At 40.4% G+C, this 16,458-nt stretch overlaps 1 protein-coding gene across 9 annotated transcripts in view; it reads left to right on the plus strand.

The window, feature by feature from the left end:
- Positions 1 to 16,458, plus strand: part of PCDH15 (protocadherin related 15) — a 710,734-nt gene that overhangs the window by 525,414 nt on the left and 168,862 nt on the right. For all 9 annotated transcript variants that reach the window (XM_069795901.1, XM_069795896.1, XM_069795892.1 and 6 more), the window contains 3 exons: positions 3,352 to 3,545; positions 10,137 to 10,269; positions 16,099 to 16,178. In XM_069795901.1, coding sequence (XP_069652002.1) covers positions 3,352 to 3,545; positions 10,137 to 10,269; positions 16,099 to 16,178 — 407 coding nt within the window. The remainder of the gene's footprint in view (positions 1 to 3,351; positions 3,546 to 10,136; positions 10,270 to 16,098; positions 16,179 to 16,458) is intronic.

Here is a 16,458-nt window from a genome sequence, read left to right on the forward strand (position 1 = left end):
GTTCAGTAGAGAAGGTTATTACAGCACTTTTCTTAACTATGTCACTTAGTTTTATAGTTTACTCTTTGGGAGGTTAATGAGCGCATCCGGTTGTGTATAGAAACTATAGGATGAATGATTAAAGAAACGGAGTTTGTGAGGGTTTTATGCTCTGAAGCCTAGGAAGGTGGACAAAGCCTGTTTTATGTGCTGAGTTTTGGTGTGTTGAGACTGACCACTGCAAGTTAATATATTGGTATATCAGGACATCATATGGGTGGAATGCAAAGCACATTCCAAAAGTGCAGTCTTTTTCAGAATTTCAAAAGAAAATAAAGAATGAGATAGATGTGTTCTCAGAAAATAACACGTGGATATTAGTTTGGTTTTTAAACTTCTAAGAGGAGGTGATCTCTGTTTCATGATTTGTTGAGGTATTTCAAATGTTTATCCTATGTTCAATATACAGTATGTCTCAAAATATTATAGGAGGATGAAATAAGATGATTTGCTCATTCTAGTGCAACAGTGATCAGTTTGCATTGTTGGAGGGAAGCATGTATGAAAAAAAATCAAATTAAATCAGTTTAGGTAAATTAAATACTTTTGTGTTGGAAACTTGCTTTGGATCACCGTGCTTTGTGTGAAAGGAGCAAAACACTGATTACTTCAGGAGAAGAGTAACTAGACTAACATGCTTTTCAGTTGATGAATACTGTGTGCAACCTGTTCCATGTTAAAAATGGTTGGTCCTCCATAAAGTAGCACAGTCCCTAGCAGCAGTAATAGCTTGCATTCCTAACAAAGGTGGTAAATCCCACTTTTGTTAATACACCTAAATCACTTATCTTTTAGCATTCCAGATAATTTATTCTGTTTAAGCTATTGTGGGCTTAGTTCTTGGTTTTGAGCAAGTTTTTGACTTTTTACATGAAATTTCGTATTTCACTGAGCCTATGCACATAAGGAATCGAGATTATCCTATAAGGCAGCTAGATCCCTGAGTTTTTCACATACTCGCCTTGGTGTTTAATGTTGTATGCAAGTGTGATTAACTTGAATATTACAGCTTTGGGTTTTATTCTTCATCTCCCTTCCTGTTCTTAGTTGCAAGGTTCGGTTTCTGCTCTTCCAGGTCTTTAGCTATCCTTGGGCAAAGGTGGTTTGAAAGTTGTAGGTAGTGCTCTGAAAGGCTGTGACCTGCTGAAGGCTGAGTGTGATGCTATGTTGATTAATAGATTACATTATATCCTAACGTAGCAGAGACTTCAGTGAGTCCCTCTACCTGTCTGCAATACTGTCAACTTTGAGAGTGTCACAGGGATGAGAAAAGGGTGTCCAGCAGGCAGACATTTAGCCTGCTGTGTTGGCTGGCTCTGGCTGAGATAATGTCTGTTGATCCTGCTGTTGGCTTCGCAGTCATCGCTAAGGTTTTGTGTCATCGTGTGTTACCCTTAAATCCAGGACTTGCAATCTTATGTGCAATGGTGCCCACTGGCCTGAATGTTTGTGTCAAGAAAGCAAAAGCAAATAAGCCCAGAGAGACCTTTCAAGAAGCTACATGTCTATTCTTTTATTTTTCCTCCTCCCTTTAGGACCCCTGCAGGGAATCATTTCTAAGGCTGGCATTTCTTATTGCTTTGTATATCCCAGGGGGGTCTGCTGCTGTACCTGCTGGTGCCCCTTGCCATTTCCCACCTTGAACTGCTCGGCTGCAGCTGGGAGCAGCAGGAGCCTGTTGTGCTATCATTCCCTGTCATTTCCACTCCACCGCTGTTGGTACCAGGCAGCTGGGTGCACAGACAGCGCTGCCACCGCCGGCTGCGGCTGTGGCCTCCTAGATGTTCAAGTACTGCTCGTACTGCTTTATGTCATCTCACGCGCTGTTTGAGGTAATACACAGTCATACAAAATTAAGAGCCAGCTGAGAAACCAGTGTGTGTATCAGCAAAAATAACCCTTATGGGAAGAAGAAATTCACCTTAGAAAGTCCAGAGGTACTGGCGTAGTTTAGTGGTACTTTGGTGACTCAACCCTAAATGTAACAGAACACTCTGCTCCTTTTTGTTTTCTGAATATGGTGATAGTTAAGGCAAAGTTTTAATCGTAGTAATACAAGTCAAGTGATAGGTTCTGTGAGCAGTTTGCTGTGTGATTATGTGTCATATATAGAATAACACAAGTTATTCTACATATGGGTAACGGAAGAGGAGAGGTGAAGGGGCTTAGCTAGGGCATGGGGCTGTCAGCTGTCATGACTGAGGCATGGATGCATATTTCTGACTGTTACAGCAGGGGTCTGATTTGAAATCTCAGATTGCTAGTTATTTGCTTTATGGCACGGCAGACAGTGTCATTGGTACTTGACACTTGGCTAAAAGCAAACAAATACAATTACTGAGCTGTATTTTCTGTCTGTGTGTGTACTGTTTGATTTAGCATGGCGCACTACAGAAGTGGGATAAACCAGTTGTCGTTCCCAGGGGCACGATAAGAACCTCCTCATTTCATTACGTTCATCATTATAACTTGGGTCTAAAATTTTAGGCCTTAGATTTTTCTCATGCTCAGAATCAAAATTGTACAATTATAGAGAAGAAACGCTACAGGCGAGAGTAATCACAGCCCCGGTAGATGGTAGCAGTAGAGGCAACAAAGTACAGAAGTATGTGCTCAGTTGCATTTATCACAAAGCTCTGAGATTGCCCCTGCAAGCACAGCCTTTCAGGTAGGTGGTGTCATGTTGCCATGTGAAATGGGCCTTCCGTGTCTGTGATGTGCGTGGTTGTCTTTCCTACGTGTGTATCCATATGGGAACAGCTGCCATTTCCCTTCCACTTGGCTTCCTTTACGGTACATGCAAACGTGAGTAATACAGACATTGTTCTCCAGTTCCACACAATGAGGGCATGTAATGCAAGACCTGGATATTAGAATTTCTGGCAGTAACGAGGCTGTCATTTTGAAGAGCGTAGAGAGGGATGGGAACTTTCAGTAATTAAATACGAGCCTCTTGTTACCTTTGCAACACAATAAGTATCTACTTCCCCCCTCCCCCCTTTATAGGAAGCGTTATAAATTCCATTCCACAGAGTGTAAACTTGGTCTTAATTAGTTTTCTTAATTTGTATCTTAAAATAATTTGTGCACAATCTTAGGTAAGCAGTTTTTCCTCTGCTTCATGATGTTTTTACGCCTGTTATCCTTCATTTAAATTGTATCCTTGTTGTACAGTAATTAGAAATTACTGCATATGTTACAGGTGTTCAAATTTCCCCTCTACTTCCTCTACCCCTGCTGAGTTGCCTTACAAAAAACTATTAAACTACAACACTGAACCATGTGTGCTGACATTCTGGTTTTGAATTGCAGCTCACCGCTGTAGATGCGGACGAGGGACCCAATGGACAGATAGTATATGAAATTTTGGCTGGGGATCAGGGAGACTTCATCATCAATGACCGAACAGGCCTTATCACCATTGCTCCAGGAGTTGTATTGTCAGTGGGGCGATCCTACGCTCTCACTGTCAAAGCATCTGATAGTGCTCCTCCTGCGCAGAGAAGGTAATTCATCTTATAATGAAACTAATTTTTTAATCAGTGCTTAGCAGCGTGTAAGAAGTGTGGCACACCCTTATGTCTATAACTCTGCACTGGAATACAATTCAATGTGTTCTGTTTGGTGTAAGGATCACGTTTTGGAAAAGTGTCGTGTTAGAAGTCTTTTACTTTTTGTTCCTTATTTATATGTTCCTTACAGTACGCAGTTTTCATTATTTCATTTGCCTGTAAAAGTTCACATGTCGTGCTGTCATTGTGCATGCCCATTTGTTAAGAGAAATTGAAGTGAAAGGATGTGAGGAAGAAAGCAAGTGAGAAGGGAGATGCTTTTTGTTCAGAATACAGCTTGCTGTGATGCAGAAAGGATCAGAAATAGTCTGGTTGCTGCACTGGAGACCTCTTCAGGTATAGGGTGTGCAAGGTCGTCCAGACTTGGCGTACTGTGGACATACTTGACAGGCTGTGCCAATAGTGAGCACTGCCCCCACTAGGACCTAAATTCTCACTGGCAGAATTATTTCTGTTTTCCACCAGCTGACAAAGAAGAGCAGCCTGCAAATTTAGTATGGTTAGACTAGGATGCTCTCATGTTAAAAAAAATAAATAATAAAGGTATTGAGTCCTACTTACCTGCTTCTATTGTGTTCTGCATATGCCAAGTGTGCACAAATGTCATTTCATGAAGGTGTGTGTGGGGCGGTGCATAAAAGTGGCTCTTATGTTCTGGGCCTGGTATTGATAATGTGACAACCTCATTGTCCAAAGAGGATGACAGAGAGGAACAGTAGTTTCCAGCATTTAAATCTCCCACAACCTTTTCTCTTTTCCTCAAATGGGGAATGTAAGAAGGAAAGATAACACAAAAGTGGAATTTCACTCATTGGCTTTTCTGCAGGACCTGCTGCTTCTATGATGTTTCCAAGAAAGCAGCTCATACTGTTGTGCACATATTTTATGATTACGTTTTCCAATCACTGTAGTATTTGGATTGTTAGATTGTTCATAAAACTAATATCTGGTAACACAGTCTTCTGCTTGAATTTTCTTCTCCTTTTCCTCTTGCTTGCTTTCTTGATAAGCCCTCTCTTAAGGTAGCTGATAGTGGGCTGTTAGTAGTGCTGAGGAGAAGATTGTGGACTATTATGCACTTACTTTTGTGTAGTACTAGCATAGTATTAAAGTGGAGGACAAAAATCAATAATGCCGCTTCGGAGAGCTTCAGAATCCAGCGGTGTGGCTCCAGCAACAGTAGCCTGTACAATACAGCTTTGAGTGCTATCAGCTTCTTTTGTGTTTGAGAAATCTTTATATTGTCTAAAAATATATACATCTGATGAGGTATGTTGGGAGCATGTACTTCCTCCTCTGAAAATGTCTTTATTGCAGTAATCTTCAAAAGTGGAAAAGCTCTCCTTTCTTGTCCTTTCTGCTTGTCTCCCATTTTATGGAATTACAGCATGTAATTTGCTTCATAGCTTTTAATGTGTGTTCAAAAAACCACTCCATCTAGGCAGTATTCCCAAAGCTGGGGTGGGTGGCCCTGGGGCCAGCCTGGCCTTTACCTGACATGTATTTGGGGCCCAGAGCTGTTTTTTCCTGTGTCTGTGAAGGTTGAAAAAATCAGGGGGAGGGTCACTGGAGCTTCAGCGAGGTGCTGTGGAGAACGAACTGGGACAGCTCTTACTGTCTGGTAAGGGACATTTGGATAAAGAGATTTCCCTGTCCCCCTGATGTTCTTTCCATAAGGCTGGAAAACCAGAAAAGAGCTGGTGGTGCTTGAAGCAGCCTCTTGTCATTTTACACATAGAAAAGCCAGGGAAAGCTCATGTGAGCTACAGCTCCGAGGTCTTTAAGACTGTCCTTTTGCATCTCCTTAGTTGCTTCCTTCTGGCTGGGAGGTGGTTAGTGTCTCGCAGTTGGGTTTGTATGAACTTCTTGCTCCTTCTAATGCAAAGTTGTCACATTGTGTTAGGTGGTTCACGTTGCCTTGCTGGAGGCAGTAACCTGTATTTGAGACTTCTAGGAATGGGCTAGGTCTAGCCAGCCATTACATACCTGTGCAGGCAGGAAGGTGTGTGCCCTGTAAAATAAATGAAGAACAGATTTTGATGTAATTTCAAATATTAAGCATTTTTTCCCAAATCTGGATTCTGCTGCAGGACATACCAGGCTAACTGTAGTCATGTAAACTGGCTGGCTTTCAGTTATCCCCTTGCTTATGCACAAAGCAAGACCAAACTACTAAACCTGGTTCAGGATCTGTAGCTCTGTAGCCTTTATAAGCACAAATTTAAATTAAAAAGCGTTCTTTTTTATGGTGAATCTTTTTTGTGTAGTATGACATACTAAATTCTTGCTGGGTGACTGTGCATAAAACTTTTTTTTTTGAGTATTATTAAAGTTTCTATCATTAATGTAAGTATCAGTAATGTAAGTTATTGAGGTATATTTCAGTACACTTAAGTACTTTAAGTATATTTAAGTTTATACAAAGTTTAATGATGTTTAGTTTTTTAGAACTGAAGTTATTGTTAAGCATATAGTGATTAGCAGTTTCTATTATTGAAAAAAAATGAGAACAACATTTGTAAAACCCAACAATTTCATTTCAGACCTTAGCTTTTTCACCATTGACCTCAGATTCCTGTACAGTGGAAGCATGTCACTCAGTGGTAACAGCAGTCTGTCAGATCAAGTCCAACCTAGAAATTCCCTGGTCATGAGATTATTCTTCCACATAGTGGAAAAGTACTCTTTCCCTTTGACTTGAATATGCAGAGATTGTTTGGCCAACGATATATTGGTCCACATGTATATAAATACGTTCATTATACATTATATAGTATCATTGTATGTGGTAAGCGCATAGTTAAAGCAGAGACAGGGACATAATCTCAGTGGCCTGTTGGCCATGCTTTCCTTGCATTACCATTTAGCTGGAGTAGTGTAAAAGCTGTATTTCCATGCTTGCGTGAGTTTGTACGCACTATTCAGTTCCTGAGCTCTGTTCTGTTCTCAGTGTATTCAGTGTCCCTGCAGTGTTAAAACACCAGCTGCAGTTGTTGGAAGGCTCAGTTCTCTCTCCTTTCCTTTCCCATGCCAAAATAGATTTGGCCAGACAGTTAAATGAGCTGTATATAACACACACAAAACCAATGGGTTAAAATTGCAAAGTGTTAATCAAAAACGGTTTGGAAATGAAAAAAAGTAGCCGTTAAATATTATAGTGCTTTTATTTTGCAGACTACTCGTGCTTTACTTCTGTGATCTTATCTTAAAGATTTGAAGAAAATTTGTTTACTACTGTGGTGAACAGAAACTTTTTTGGTTGGTTTTTTTTTGGAGCTTGATAGACAATAAATCAGCTTGGGTATTATTAAGATGTAGCAGGATCAGGAAAAAAATGATACAGAACAATATATTTTATTAAAAACTCAGCAGTGGAAGAAAAATGCACACTAAACCGCAACTGTTTGGATGTGTATATCATACACAGACAGCAGCTATCCCAAGAAAATATGCAGTCCCAGTGCTCAAGTGGTATTTGTCTGCTAATTCATTGTGTCTGTTGTTGTGCATTTGGTGATGGTATTGTTTTTTTACTTCAACAGTGTAAGTGTGGAACATCAATTCAGAAAGATTAGTGGGATATGAGGGAGTATTTTAAAATAGACAAGAAAACAGGAAACTGACTGTAGTTTATAAGCAGGTAATCTACACTGAATGGTTGACTTTAGTTGTAATTGTCCAACTTCCCCTGTGATTACATGGGGTTTGTTTATATCTATCGAGTCAGTAATCTGCAAATTCAGCTTCTTAAATACCCAAGGATATGATAGATGTGGGTCTATCATTCACCGATGCATTTCAGTGCAAGTTATGCACTTGTTTAAAGTTTTATTACATCAAATAAGGACCTGGCTATTATGTTCAAAGCAGTAGGATCCTCGTCTCCTGTATTTGTAGATGGACGCGAATCCGGCACTTGCTCCAGAGAGACATGGCTGTCGCAAGGCAACATCTGCAGCATTGCTGTACATGGGGAGCTCAGGATTGCCCTGGACTAGCTGGTAGCCAGGGTTTTGGGGCACAGGTGGATGTTTGCTAGGCTGTCATGACATGGCTACGGTGGAGCAGTTGAACATCTAAGGCTTGTTAGCATCAACTTGTATATATTGTTAATGTATAGGTGGTGGGTTGACCTTGGCCAGCTGCTAGGTACCCCCCCAGCTGCTCTCTCACTCCCCCTCCTCAACAAGACCGAGGAGAAAATAAAGTGAGAAAGCTCGTGGGTTGAGATAAAGACAGGGGGTCACTTACCAATTACCATCACAGGCAAAACAGACTCGACTTGGGGAAAATTAACTTATTGCCAATTAAAATGGGTTTAGATGGTGAGCAATAAAGACAAAAACTAAACCAACAACTTCCACTAACTCCCCTTTTTTCCCAGGCTCAACCTCACTCCTCCACTACAATCCCCACGGGAGCAGCACAGAGGATGGGGAATGGGGGTTACGGTCAGTCCACAACAGCCCCGCTCTGCCGTTCCTTCCTCCCCACACCTTTCCTTGCCCCACCATGGTCTCCTCACAGGCCGCAGGGGAGTCTCTGCTTCGGCGCCTGGAGCACCTCCTCCTCCTCCCGCCTTGGTGGTCACCAAGCTGTTCCTCACACCTTTTTTCCTCATTCCTCTCCTTTCCGGCATTTTCCCCTTTCTTAAATCCGTTTCCCCAGAGGCGCCACCAGCAGGGCTGAGGGGCTCAGCTGTGACTGGCCACGGGGCTGCTGGAACCGGCTGGAACCGGCCGTGCCCGCCCTGCGGCAGCCCCGGCCTCTCCTCACAGAGACTCCTCAGCCTGAGCTGCTGCCCCTGGGCACGGGCACCCTGTGCAACACAACTGACAAGCATGTCTGTCTCCTGTTCGAAGCAGGCAGCGGCGAAGCAGCTCTCAGTACGTGCTCCAAACTGGCCAAAACGTGTGGCTGAGCTGTGAAAGGTGGGACGCACCGGGTAGGGTTTAATCCCTTCCTCATGGGTTGTGTGCTGTGTGTGTGGAGGTGCCCGTAGGGACAGAGCTCCTTCTGTGGCAGTTACGTACTGATGGCGTTTGTCTTTCTGGACCGGGGCTTTGATGGTTCGTTATCTTGGAGCACGGTCAGCGTGCTGCGTGGCACAGCCCCTAAAATGCAGCTATCTGTCACGGTGTTGCAGCGATGGTCTGCACAGCTCCGATCAGTGGCGCGGAGTTATAAAACCTGCTGGCGAAGGGCAGCGGGAAGCATCTGTAACGCAGTGGTGACTGTGCTTGGTCAGAAACGTGTACAGCTAATTAATAACATTGATCAGTGATGTGTCATTTTGGTGTTTAATGAACTCTATCAGTTAACACAGAAGCTGTTTCAACTATAAGATACGGGGTAATTTCTGGTAGGAGTCTCTAAAAATGCTCTGAGCTTGCTAGCCCTGCAAGAAGCATCTTATTGTGTGTTCAAGTCTTCCTTTTCTACCTCCCCACCCCCCGCAAAAAAAAAAAAAAAAAGGAAAAAAACCCACCCAACCCACAGTGGGGACAAATCCCTTTGTCCTGAAGCAGTTTCTTTCCTGCAGCCCTAAAGCCTGAGATTTACCAACTTTGTCAAAGGGCTTATGGGGAGGAAATAAGCGCTTGCAGTGTAACACTTGCTCTTCTCAGGATTTTGTTCAGGGGCAGAGGTACTGTTTTAACATACAGGAGAGAAGGCAGATGGGATAACTGAGCAAAGATGCAAGAGAAAGGTCCCTTTAAGCCAGATTTTTAAATCTCTCTTAACTTCAGGGAGGCTTTTGGCTCCCTTTCTCAATTTGGAGCAGTTGAATAGCAAATGTGTCTACAGCATGCTCTTTGCAGGGTCTGTACTGAGTGTCAGTGTTCCCAGAAGAGCCCTCAGCTTGCAAACTGTAATGCTGTTTGCACTATATTCGGGTTTGCGTTCAGTGCAGTTGAAGGGTTTGCCACATTTCCTTGGTGGGTTTTGTAGTCTCCTGTATTGCCATGGCTCACTAGCCTGAAGTGGGCTTGGGTTTGTTTGTGTGAACCACAATATTGATGCAGTCTCTTATAGAGTGGTGTACATCAGTCTTCTCCCAGCATTATCCTCTCCATCAACATTTTCTGTTCCCTCTCTGCCAAAGAAGGGTAGCAAACTGAACAACAGCAGGGATGCTCCAGGGGTGGATATTGTGCATGGCAGGAGCATGACATGCCTTCTCAGAATTTGTCATGCTCTTCTAGAGGACACAGTATCACCAGGGGATTATGAGTCATCTTTGTATGTGGAGTGTGCACTGATATCTTACTGCTTTGTTTTTCAAGGAACACTTGGGCTACTTTTAAAGAAATTCTTTGGCTTTTCTTCTGTTAATGTAGCAGCCTGCTTTATTTTTGGTGCAGAATGAAAAATATGTCCTGAAGCTTTTAAAGGAGCAAAGGGAGGTTGTTAGAGCTAGAGAACACACAGTGTATAAAATAGACTTTGTTGGTTGCCCTGTGTTTGTTGATTTATTGATTTTGACTGGCTTTGACTTTTTTTTTTCCCCTTCTTGCATTGCAGAAGCTCTATTACTACTGTTTACATTGAGGTCCTTCCACCCAACAACCAGAGCCCTCCCCGCTTTCCCCAGCTGATGTACAGCCTTGAAGTCAGCGAGGCCATGAGAATTGGAGCAGTTTTGTTAAACCTGCAGGTACAGATGCTTCCCTGTAAGCCTTTACCACGTTCCTTCTGTTTGTGCCCATGCCATGCAGAACCCAGTCCTTGCATACAGGAGGAAAGGACAGTTTATAGGGATTGAAAATTATTTCATTTTAGTAAATAGCCCCTTTTACATGGATCATATAGGAAAAGTGCTTACTTGGATATTTCTGTAACTTCTTTTTGTGTTAAATGTGCTAAAAAGTACTATAGGGTGCATATGGGACTGAAGTGTTTGAGAAAAAAATGCCATGAATGGCTCAAAACTTGAAAGGCCTGCGATTTCTTATGTTAAAATCTCTATATATATGTTTGCCAGCAAATCAGAGGAGCTTAGGACCTTCTCCACCTAACTCACATGGAATTTTTTGCAAGATTTTTGGCACTCAGCCTTCTTTAGCCTGTTGGTTTTGAAAAACATGTGAAGATACTTATTCCCCTTGGTGTATGTAACAACTGCTGTTAACAGGCTAACAAAAAGCAGAGGTCCCTGTACTAACTGACCACCCAATATAGCTCTGCAAGTGGAAGCAGTGAATGCACATTAGTCCAGTATTGCTTGTAAATAGTGCTGCATTGACGTGTTTTGCAGACCCAGGTTGCTTCTCTTGTGTGCTGCTGCATGGTTAATGTATTAGTTTTCTCCTAGCTTATTCACCGTTCCCTAAGCTTTTGCTGCATTATGTTCTGTCCACGTCTTGAAAGCCAGCTATACAAAATAGGTAGATAAATTACAACTCTTTAGATTTTTTTTTTGGGGGGGGGGGGAACAGGAACTTTACTATTATTATTAAATAATTATGGCTTCAAGTCCAAAGCAATAAACTCAGTACAGCATGATGTCCTGAGCGTGGTTCCTGTAAACATTATAGTATTATTCAGATTTCATATAAAGCCATTCAAAGGAAGAAGACTGGAAATACCTGAGCTAAACAGAAACCGTAGAGAGCAACAGCCTTATCTGCTTTAAGTCAGTGTAGCTCTATTGAAGTCTGTTGAACTCAGTGGAATTAGGTCAGTTCGTATCAGCTCAAGTGTGTGGCTCTGTGTGTTTTGCACATTCAGTAAATGCGTGGAAAAAAAAAAAAGTAATCCAAACTGAAGTGTGTGAAATAAAAGAACTCTAATTGAGTCACTGATGCAGGTGATTGGGTAAGTTTCTATTAAGATCGTTTGCTGATGAAAGATTAAGATTATTATGGATGGTTAAGCTGATATAGTCACCTGCACTGAGGGAGGATGACTCATTTAGCTCAGTGCTGAAAATTAACTTCTGGCATGTCTTTAATGCCTGCAGTGAGTTCAGAATTGAAGAGCCGTGCTGTCAGGAGCCTTCTTCTGACTCATGGGGAGATGCTTGGTTTTCAAAACCCCAAAGAGTAATGGGAGCCAGGAGCATGCTGAGAAACAAAAACTTTTGTGTTTACTTGACAGGTGCTGGAATATATGGCTGAAGGCCTGGGTGATCTTTGGAGGCAAAAAACCTATTAGCAGGTTTTAGTATTTAAGGGTTTTACATAATTTAAATGTGGTTAGAAAGTGAACCTCATTGTGGGAATAATCTGTCTGCTTTAATGTTTCACTAAACCCCAAACTTTTTACCTAGATTTTGTTTTCCTTTTCAAATGATCCTTGGTAAGGTATGCGGAGTAAATCTGGGAGAGACAGCCTGTGCCTGGCAGGGCAGGGGAGATGCAAAATGGTCATGTCTACTGTCCTCCTAGCCAGGATGCTAGTGAGCGTTTTGGTGATATAGCAGTGGGTATTCTCTTACTACATGCCCAAGATCCCCAGAAATTATGAGTTACTGTGTTTGGGAAACAGTGAAATGCATCAGTTAGTTTTAAGAGCTTTGGAAATGCATAGAAAATGTTCTCTTCTGCTTGCTGTTACTGCAATTTAGATTTATCTCATATTACTAGTATGCTATGCAGGACTTGAATTCAGCTAGACAATTTCTGTTTGTAAAAAAGACTTAATCGTTAAATCACAATTGTGCGTGGCTTCATCTCTTGGGGATTAGTCAAAGATTGTGTCTCTTGTAGGGCTGGTGGTCCTAGACCTGAAATGCAGATGCATTTTCTTTATAGTGCAAGTTCAACTGCCTCATTCTGCATTAATATGCCCATCTGTATTAAAGGACTTCTATTGTGTGGTGTACATTTCTGTCTTCATCTTTTTTTATTCCCTGTGTAAAATTGGCCAGGACGTTTTAAACATTCATAAACTGAGTATTTAAGCATATGAAATCTTGTGCTGTCTCTTCCAGGCAAACAGAAAGTTACCAGTTAGTCATCTAGAGGTTTTTGTGGAATTTTAACAATAGCTTAAGGTATTCCCTGTGTTCCATAGGTAATACAGACTATTACCAGATCTCATATATTAAACAAGTGTTTTCATGTGTAAATTTTCACACTGACTCTTTCTTCCATGAATAGTCTTATCAATACATTAAGTGTTTTGGACTTAAAGTATGTTTTGGTTGGTGCAGTAGGGTTAAGAGGTTATGCTTTTATGACTCTCTCTTGGTAATATTTTGCTAATGTTGCATACAGTATGAGGATTACAAAAACTGGGAGAGAGAGCAAGCAACGTATTTTAAATATTCCCAAGTTAGCAAATCTGAAGATGTGCAAAATATCAGTGTCAATAACAATGCAAATGCAGCTGTTTTAAATTTGCCTATTAGACTTTAAAATACATGTTCTAAAAATAAAATCTACTTTCTCCTTTTCCGTTAAAATTTTTCATGCAGATGATGGAGGGTTATATTTTTTTCTTATACTATTATTTATTTTATAATGTACCCAGTTGATTGTGACTGGTGTTTTAATTAACAACATTTGAGATTAAGTAATGCCATATTAAATGATCTCCACAGTATTAATTTGTAAATAAAATTCAGACTTTATTGCATGCCTGGGAGGTGTTTATTGCTTCATGTTCTGCCAGCCATTATTAATTAAAATATGCAAATAGGGTAATTTTTCTGGGACTCTGCAAAACAAATAGGACCGTTATCATGGTCCAGTTATGTGCTGAACAAGGAAGCAACATGAAATCATTGTGTACAATTTATGAAGTCACTGTATACAATTGATCTGGAAAACAATAGGTATGGATTGCTCTTTTCTCATGTGCAAGTCCCTAGTGTTTTTCTTATGTACATAATAACTTGCTTTTCTCTGGTTTTAAAGAAAACAGAAGTTTTTAAAAACGATGATAAACTTTTTCCCCTGATTTTTTAAGTATGTTGATTGAAAGGTACATTTTCTTTGGACACAGGGAGAAAATGAAATGAACTAGAACCAGTCTTTTATTTTATGTCTTTTTGAAAGTCTCCTGACTTGTTATGAATGAATGTAAACTATAAACAAACTTCTGAAATACCTTAAATGTGAAGTGAGGACAGGATCCCCTGCAGGTAAGGTAAAAAGAGTACAAAGGACCGCTGAGGATTGAAGCAAGAATATGATTCTGATGATTTAGGATCTGTGATAGTCCTCAGATGCCAACTAGTCAGACTTTCTGCATCCAGTATTTGTATAGTTTCATATTCTTGGCTAACAATTTTTCCCTTTGCTGAATCAGATCTTGACCGTTCATGTCTTCAGCATAAGAATATCTGAATTCTGCTCACACCCTCTAATGTGCTGGCACCTCTTGGCACTCAGTGTTATCTGTGGATTTTATAAACAGATTTCCTATTCTGTCACTGATGTTGTTATTGAAAGTATTGATTGGTATTGGAAGAAATAATCACACCTTTGCAGAATTTAGTCAGTACTAAATGCTATCCACTGCTGTCTGACCTTAATTTCTATGATCACTTTTATTCTTGCTTAATCCCATCTTCCATTTGGAGACCAATGTTGTCTAAACTTGTTTGTGAAAATGTCTCATAAGGCAGTGTGAAAAGCCTTACTGTGGCTAAGATGCATTATTACATCTACAGCTTTTTCCCTATTTGCAAGCCCTGTTGTCCTGTTGTAAAAGAAGATTAGATTGCTTTGACATACTTTGTTCTTGAGAAATTTAGCTTTGTGTTATCTATCTCCATATTGTCATCACAGGTACTTACAAATAATTTGATTGGTTGTGGTTTTCAGGGAATTGAGCTCTACCTGTCTGGTCTGTGATTTGCTGGCTTGTTCCTCTGTGAAAGATATACCTTGTGTTTGCCCTTCAGCACGTTTGTCCTCTGTGAGCTTTCAAAGAAAACTGCTAATGGCTTTGAGATTGCTTCAGCCCGTGTTTTTATACACTAGGATGAATTTCATCAGGCTTTAATTTCAGCAGATGATTTAAAGATGCTCTGTTTATGTACATATTCTCTACCTTATTCTTTCCCTATTCTCATCTGAGATTTTACCCCTTTGTTGCCACAGTTAATTTTGTTTGCTGCTTGACTGCAGCTGAAACACAAGAAGTGTTAGCTCTTTAACCTCCTCAACATCATCCTTTCTGCTTTTATACTGTGGCAAGGTGCCATGCTCCTCAAGTTTCCTCTGTAACCGAAACATTTCTTTGTTATCCTTTGTATTCTTTTCTGTTCCTATTACAGTTTCATCGTGAGTTTCTCTGACTTTGTCATCATATAGTTGTGCTTGCTTTTTCTTTGTATTGGTCCCCTTCATCTGACTTAGCCATTATTTTCTATATGCTTCCTTTGGTTAAGGCAAGTTGGTTTCTTACTAGATTCCCTGTTCTGCCTGCACACTGGAATAGTTTTTGCTTCTGTTCTTAATGCTGGGGGGGGTGTGTGTGTGCGCGCTGTTTTGGTTTTTCTTGTTTCTTTTTTTTGTCTTAAGAACTGCTTTTTAGATGGTCAACCCAAAGATACACAGTCCTTGACTGTGGTTTACAGCAAATGCTTACAGAAAATAGATAAGAAGGAGGACAGTTGTTGAAAGATGAGAAACACAAAAATGCTCTCTCCTTATCTTGTTTTTTATTTTGACCTGTCTCCTAGTAAATCCTATCCGCCCTTCTTTGAACTTGGCCTTGTTGGAATTTTCACAGCAGTGTCTTTATTCCTGCGATAACATGCTTAATCACTTTGGGTTTTGAATGCTAAATAGTTGTAGCTGTGAGTTCAGTAGACAGTATTTTCTCTGAAAAGTACCTGATAGTCTTTTTGGGGAAAAGGTGGGTGTACACTTGACAAAAAAGTAACAAATACATGGCAAATTTATGGCCATTTTTGGAAATAGAATAGCCAAAGCTTAACTTCAAAAGCAGTTTACTCAACTTCTGAAAAGCTTTTTTTGTCATCTAGTAGGTAGAATATACTTGTTTTGGTGCTGTTAGTAGCCCTTCTTAAAGGTCTCATCCTGATCTTCATCCCCCTAAAAGCAAATTATTGTGGAGGGTGAGTGCTGCCATGTCTACACTGCTCAATGGAGCATCAGCAAAAGGATTGGGATTCTGGTAAACTAACAGAAAGAAGAATGTGGATAAGAAGTGGAAATGAAGAATAGGAACAAAGGAAACAAAAAGTTCAGTCTAATCAGTCTGTAGCTGCACAAAAATAGAAGTAATTGCATAAAGCCTGATTTTCATACTTGAGATGCTGTCTGTTTATGTGTAGTAGTAATTTGAAAGTCTGCATTCACTGTAGCATAAGAATTCCGATGTGCTACAGCTTTATCTTAAGTAGCCATCTGTAATTACCACTGTTGCCTTAGAAATAGCAAGATTGGTGTCATTCCTATAGATAACTTTAATAAAACTTCAGGGGTTAATTTTCCAGTTTATAAATTGAAGGAAAGAAAAGAAAGCTTTGTAACTGACTTTAATGTTATCCTCTTTTTTCCTAAAGGCTTTTGATAGAGAGGGTGACCCTATAAGATACCTCATTCAGAATGGAGATCCTCAACAAGTTTTTAATCTCTCTCAAAGGTAAGTGGAAAACCCTTAGAAAATAGACTTTAACTTTTCAGTCAAGTGAATATGTGGGCTGAGAGCAAAAGAAAAGATGTGTAATCAGACATATTCAGCTGTTCCTTAGATTGGCTCTTAGATGTTAATGAGAGCTCTGTGAATGATACTCTGGAGTTTTTCACAGGGGACTATTTATTTATTTTAAACACTTTAGTAGGTAAAACTCACTGAGGTGGAAACATTCTATTTGAAAGAGTGACCAGGGATTAATTAAAAATCTTATACTTGTCAGCTCTTG

This window comes from Haliaeetus albicilla, chromosome 11 (genome assembly GCF_947461875.1).
Source record: "Haliaeetus albicilla chromosome 11, bHalAlb1.1, whole genome shotgun sequence".
Classification (NCBI taxonomy): Eukaryota; Metazoa; Chordata; class Aves; order Accipitriformes; family Accipitridae; genus Haliaeetus; species Haliaeetus albicilla.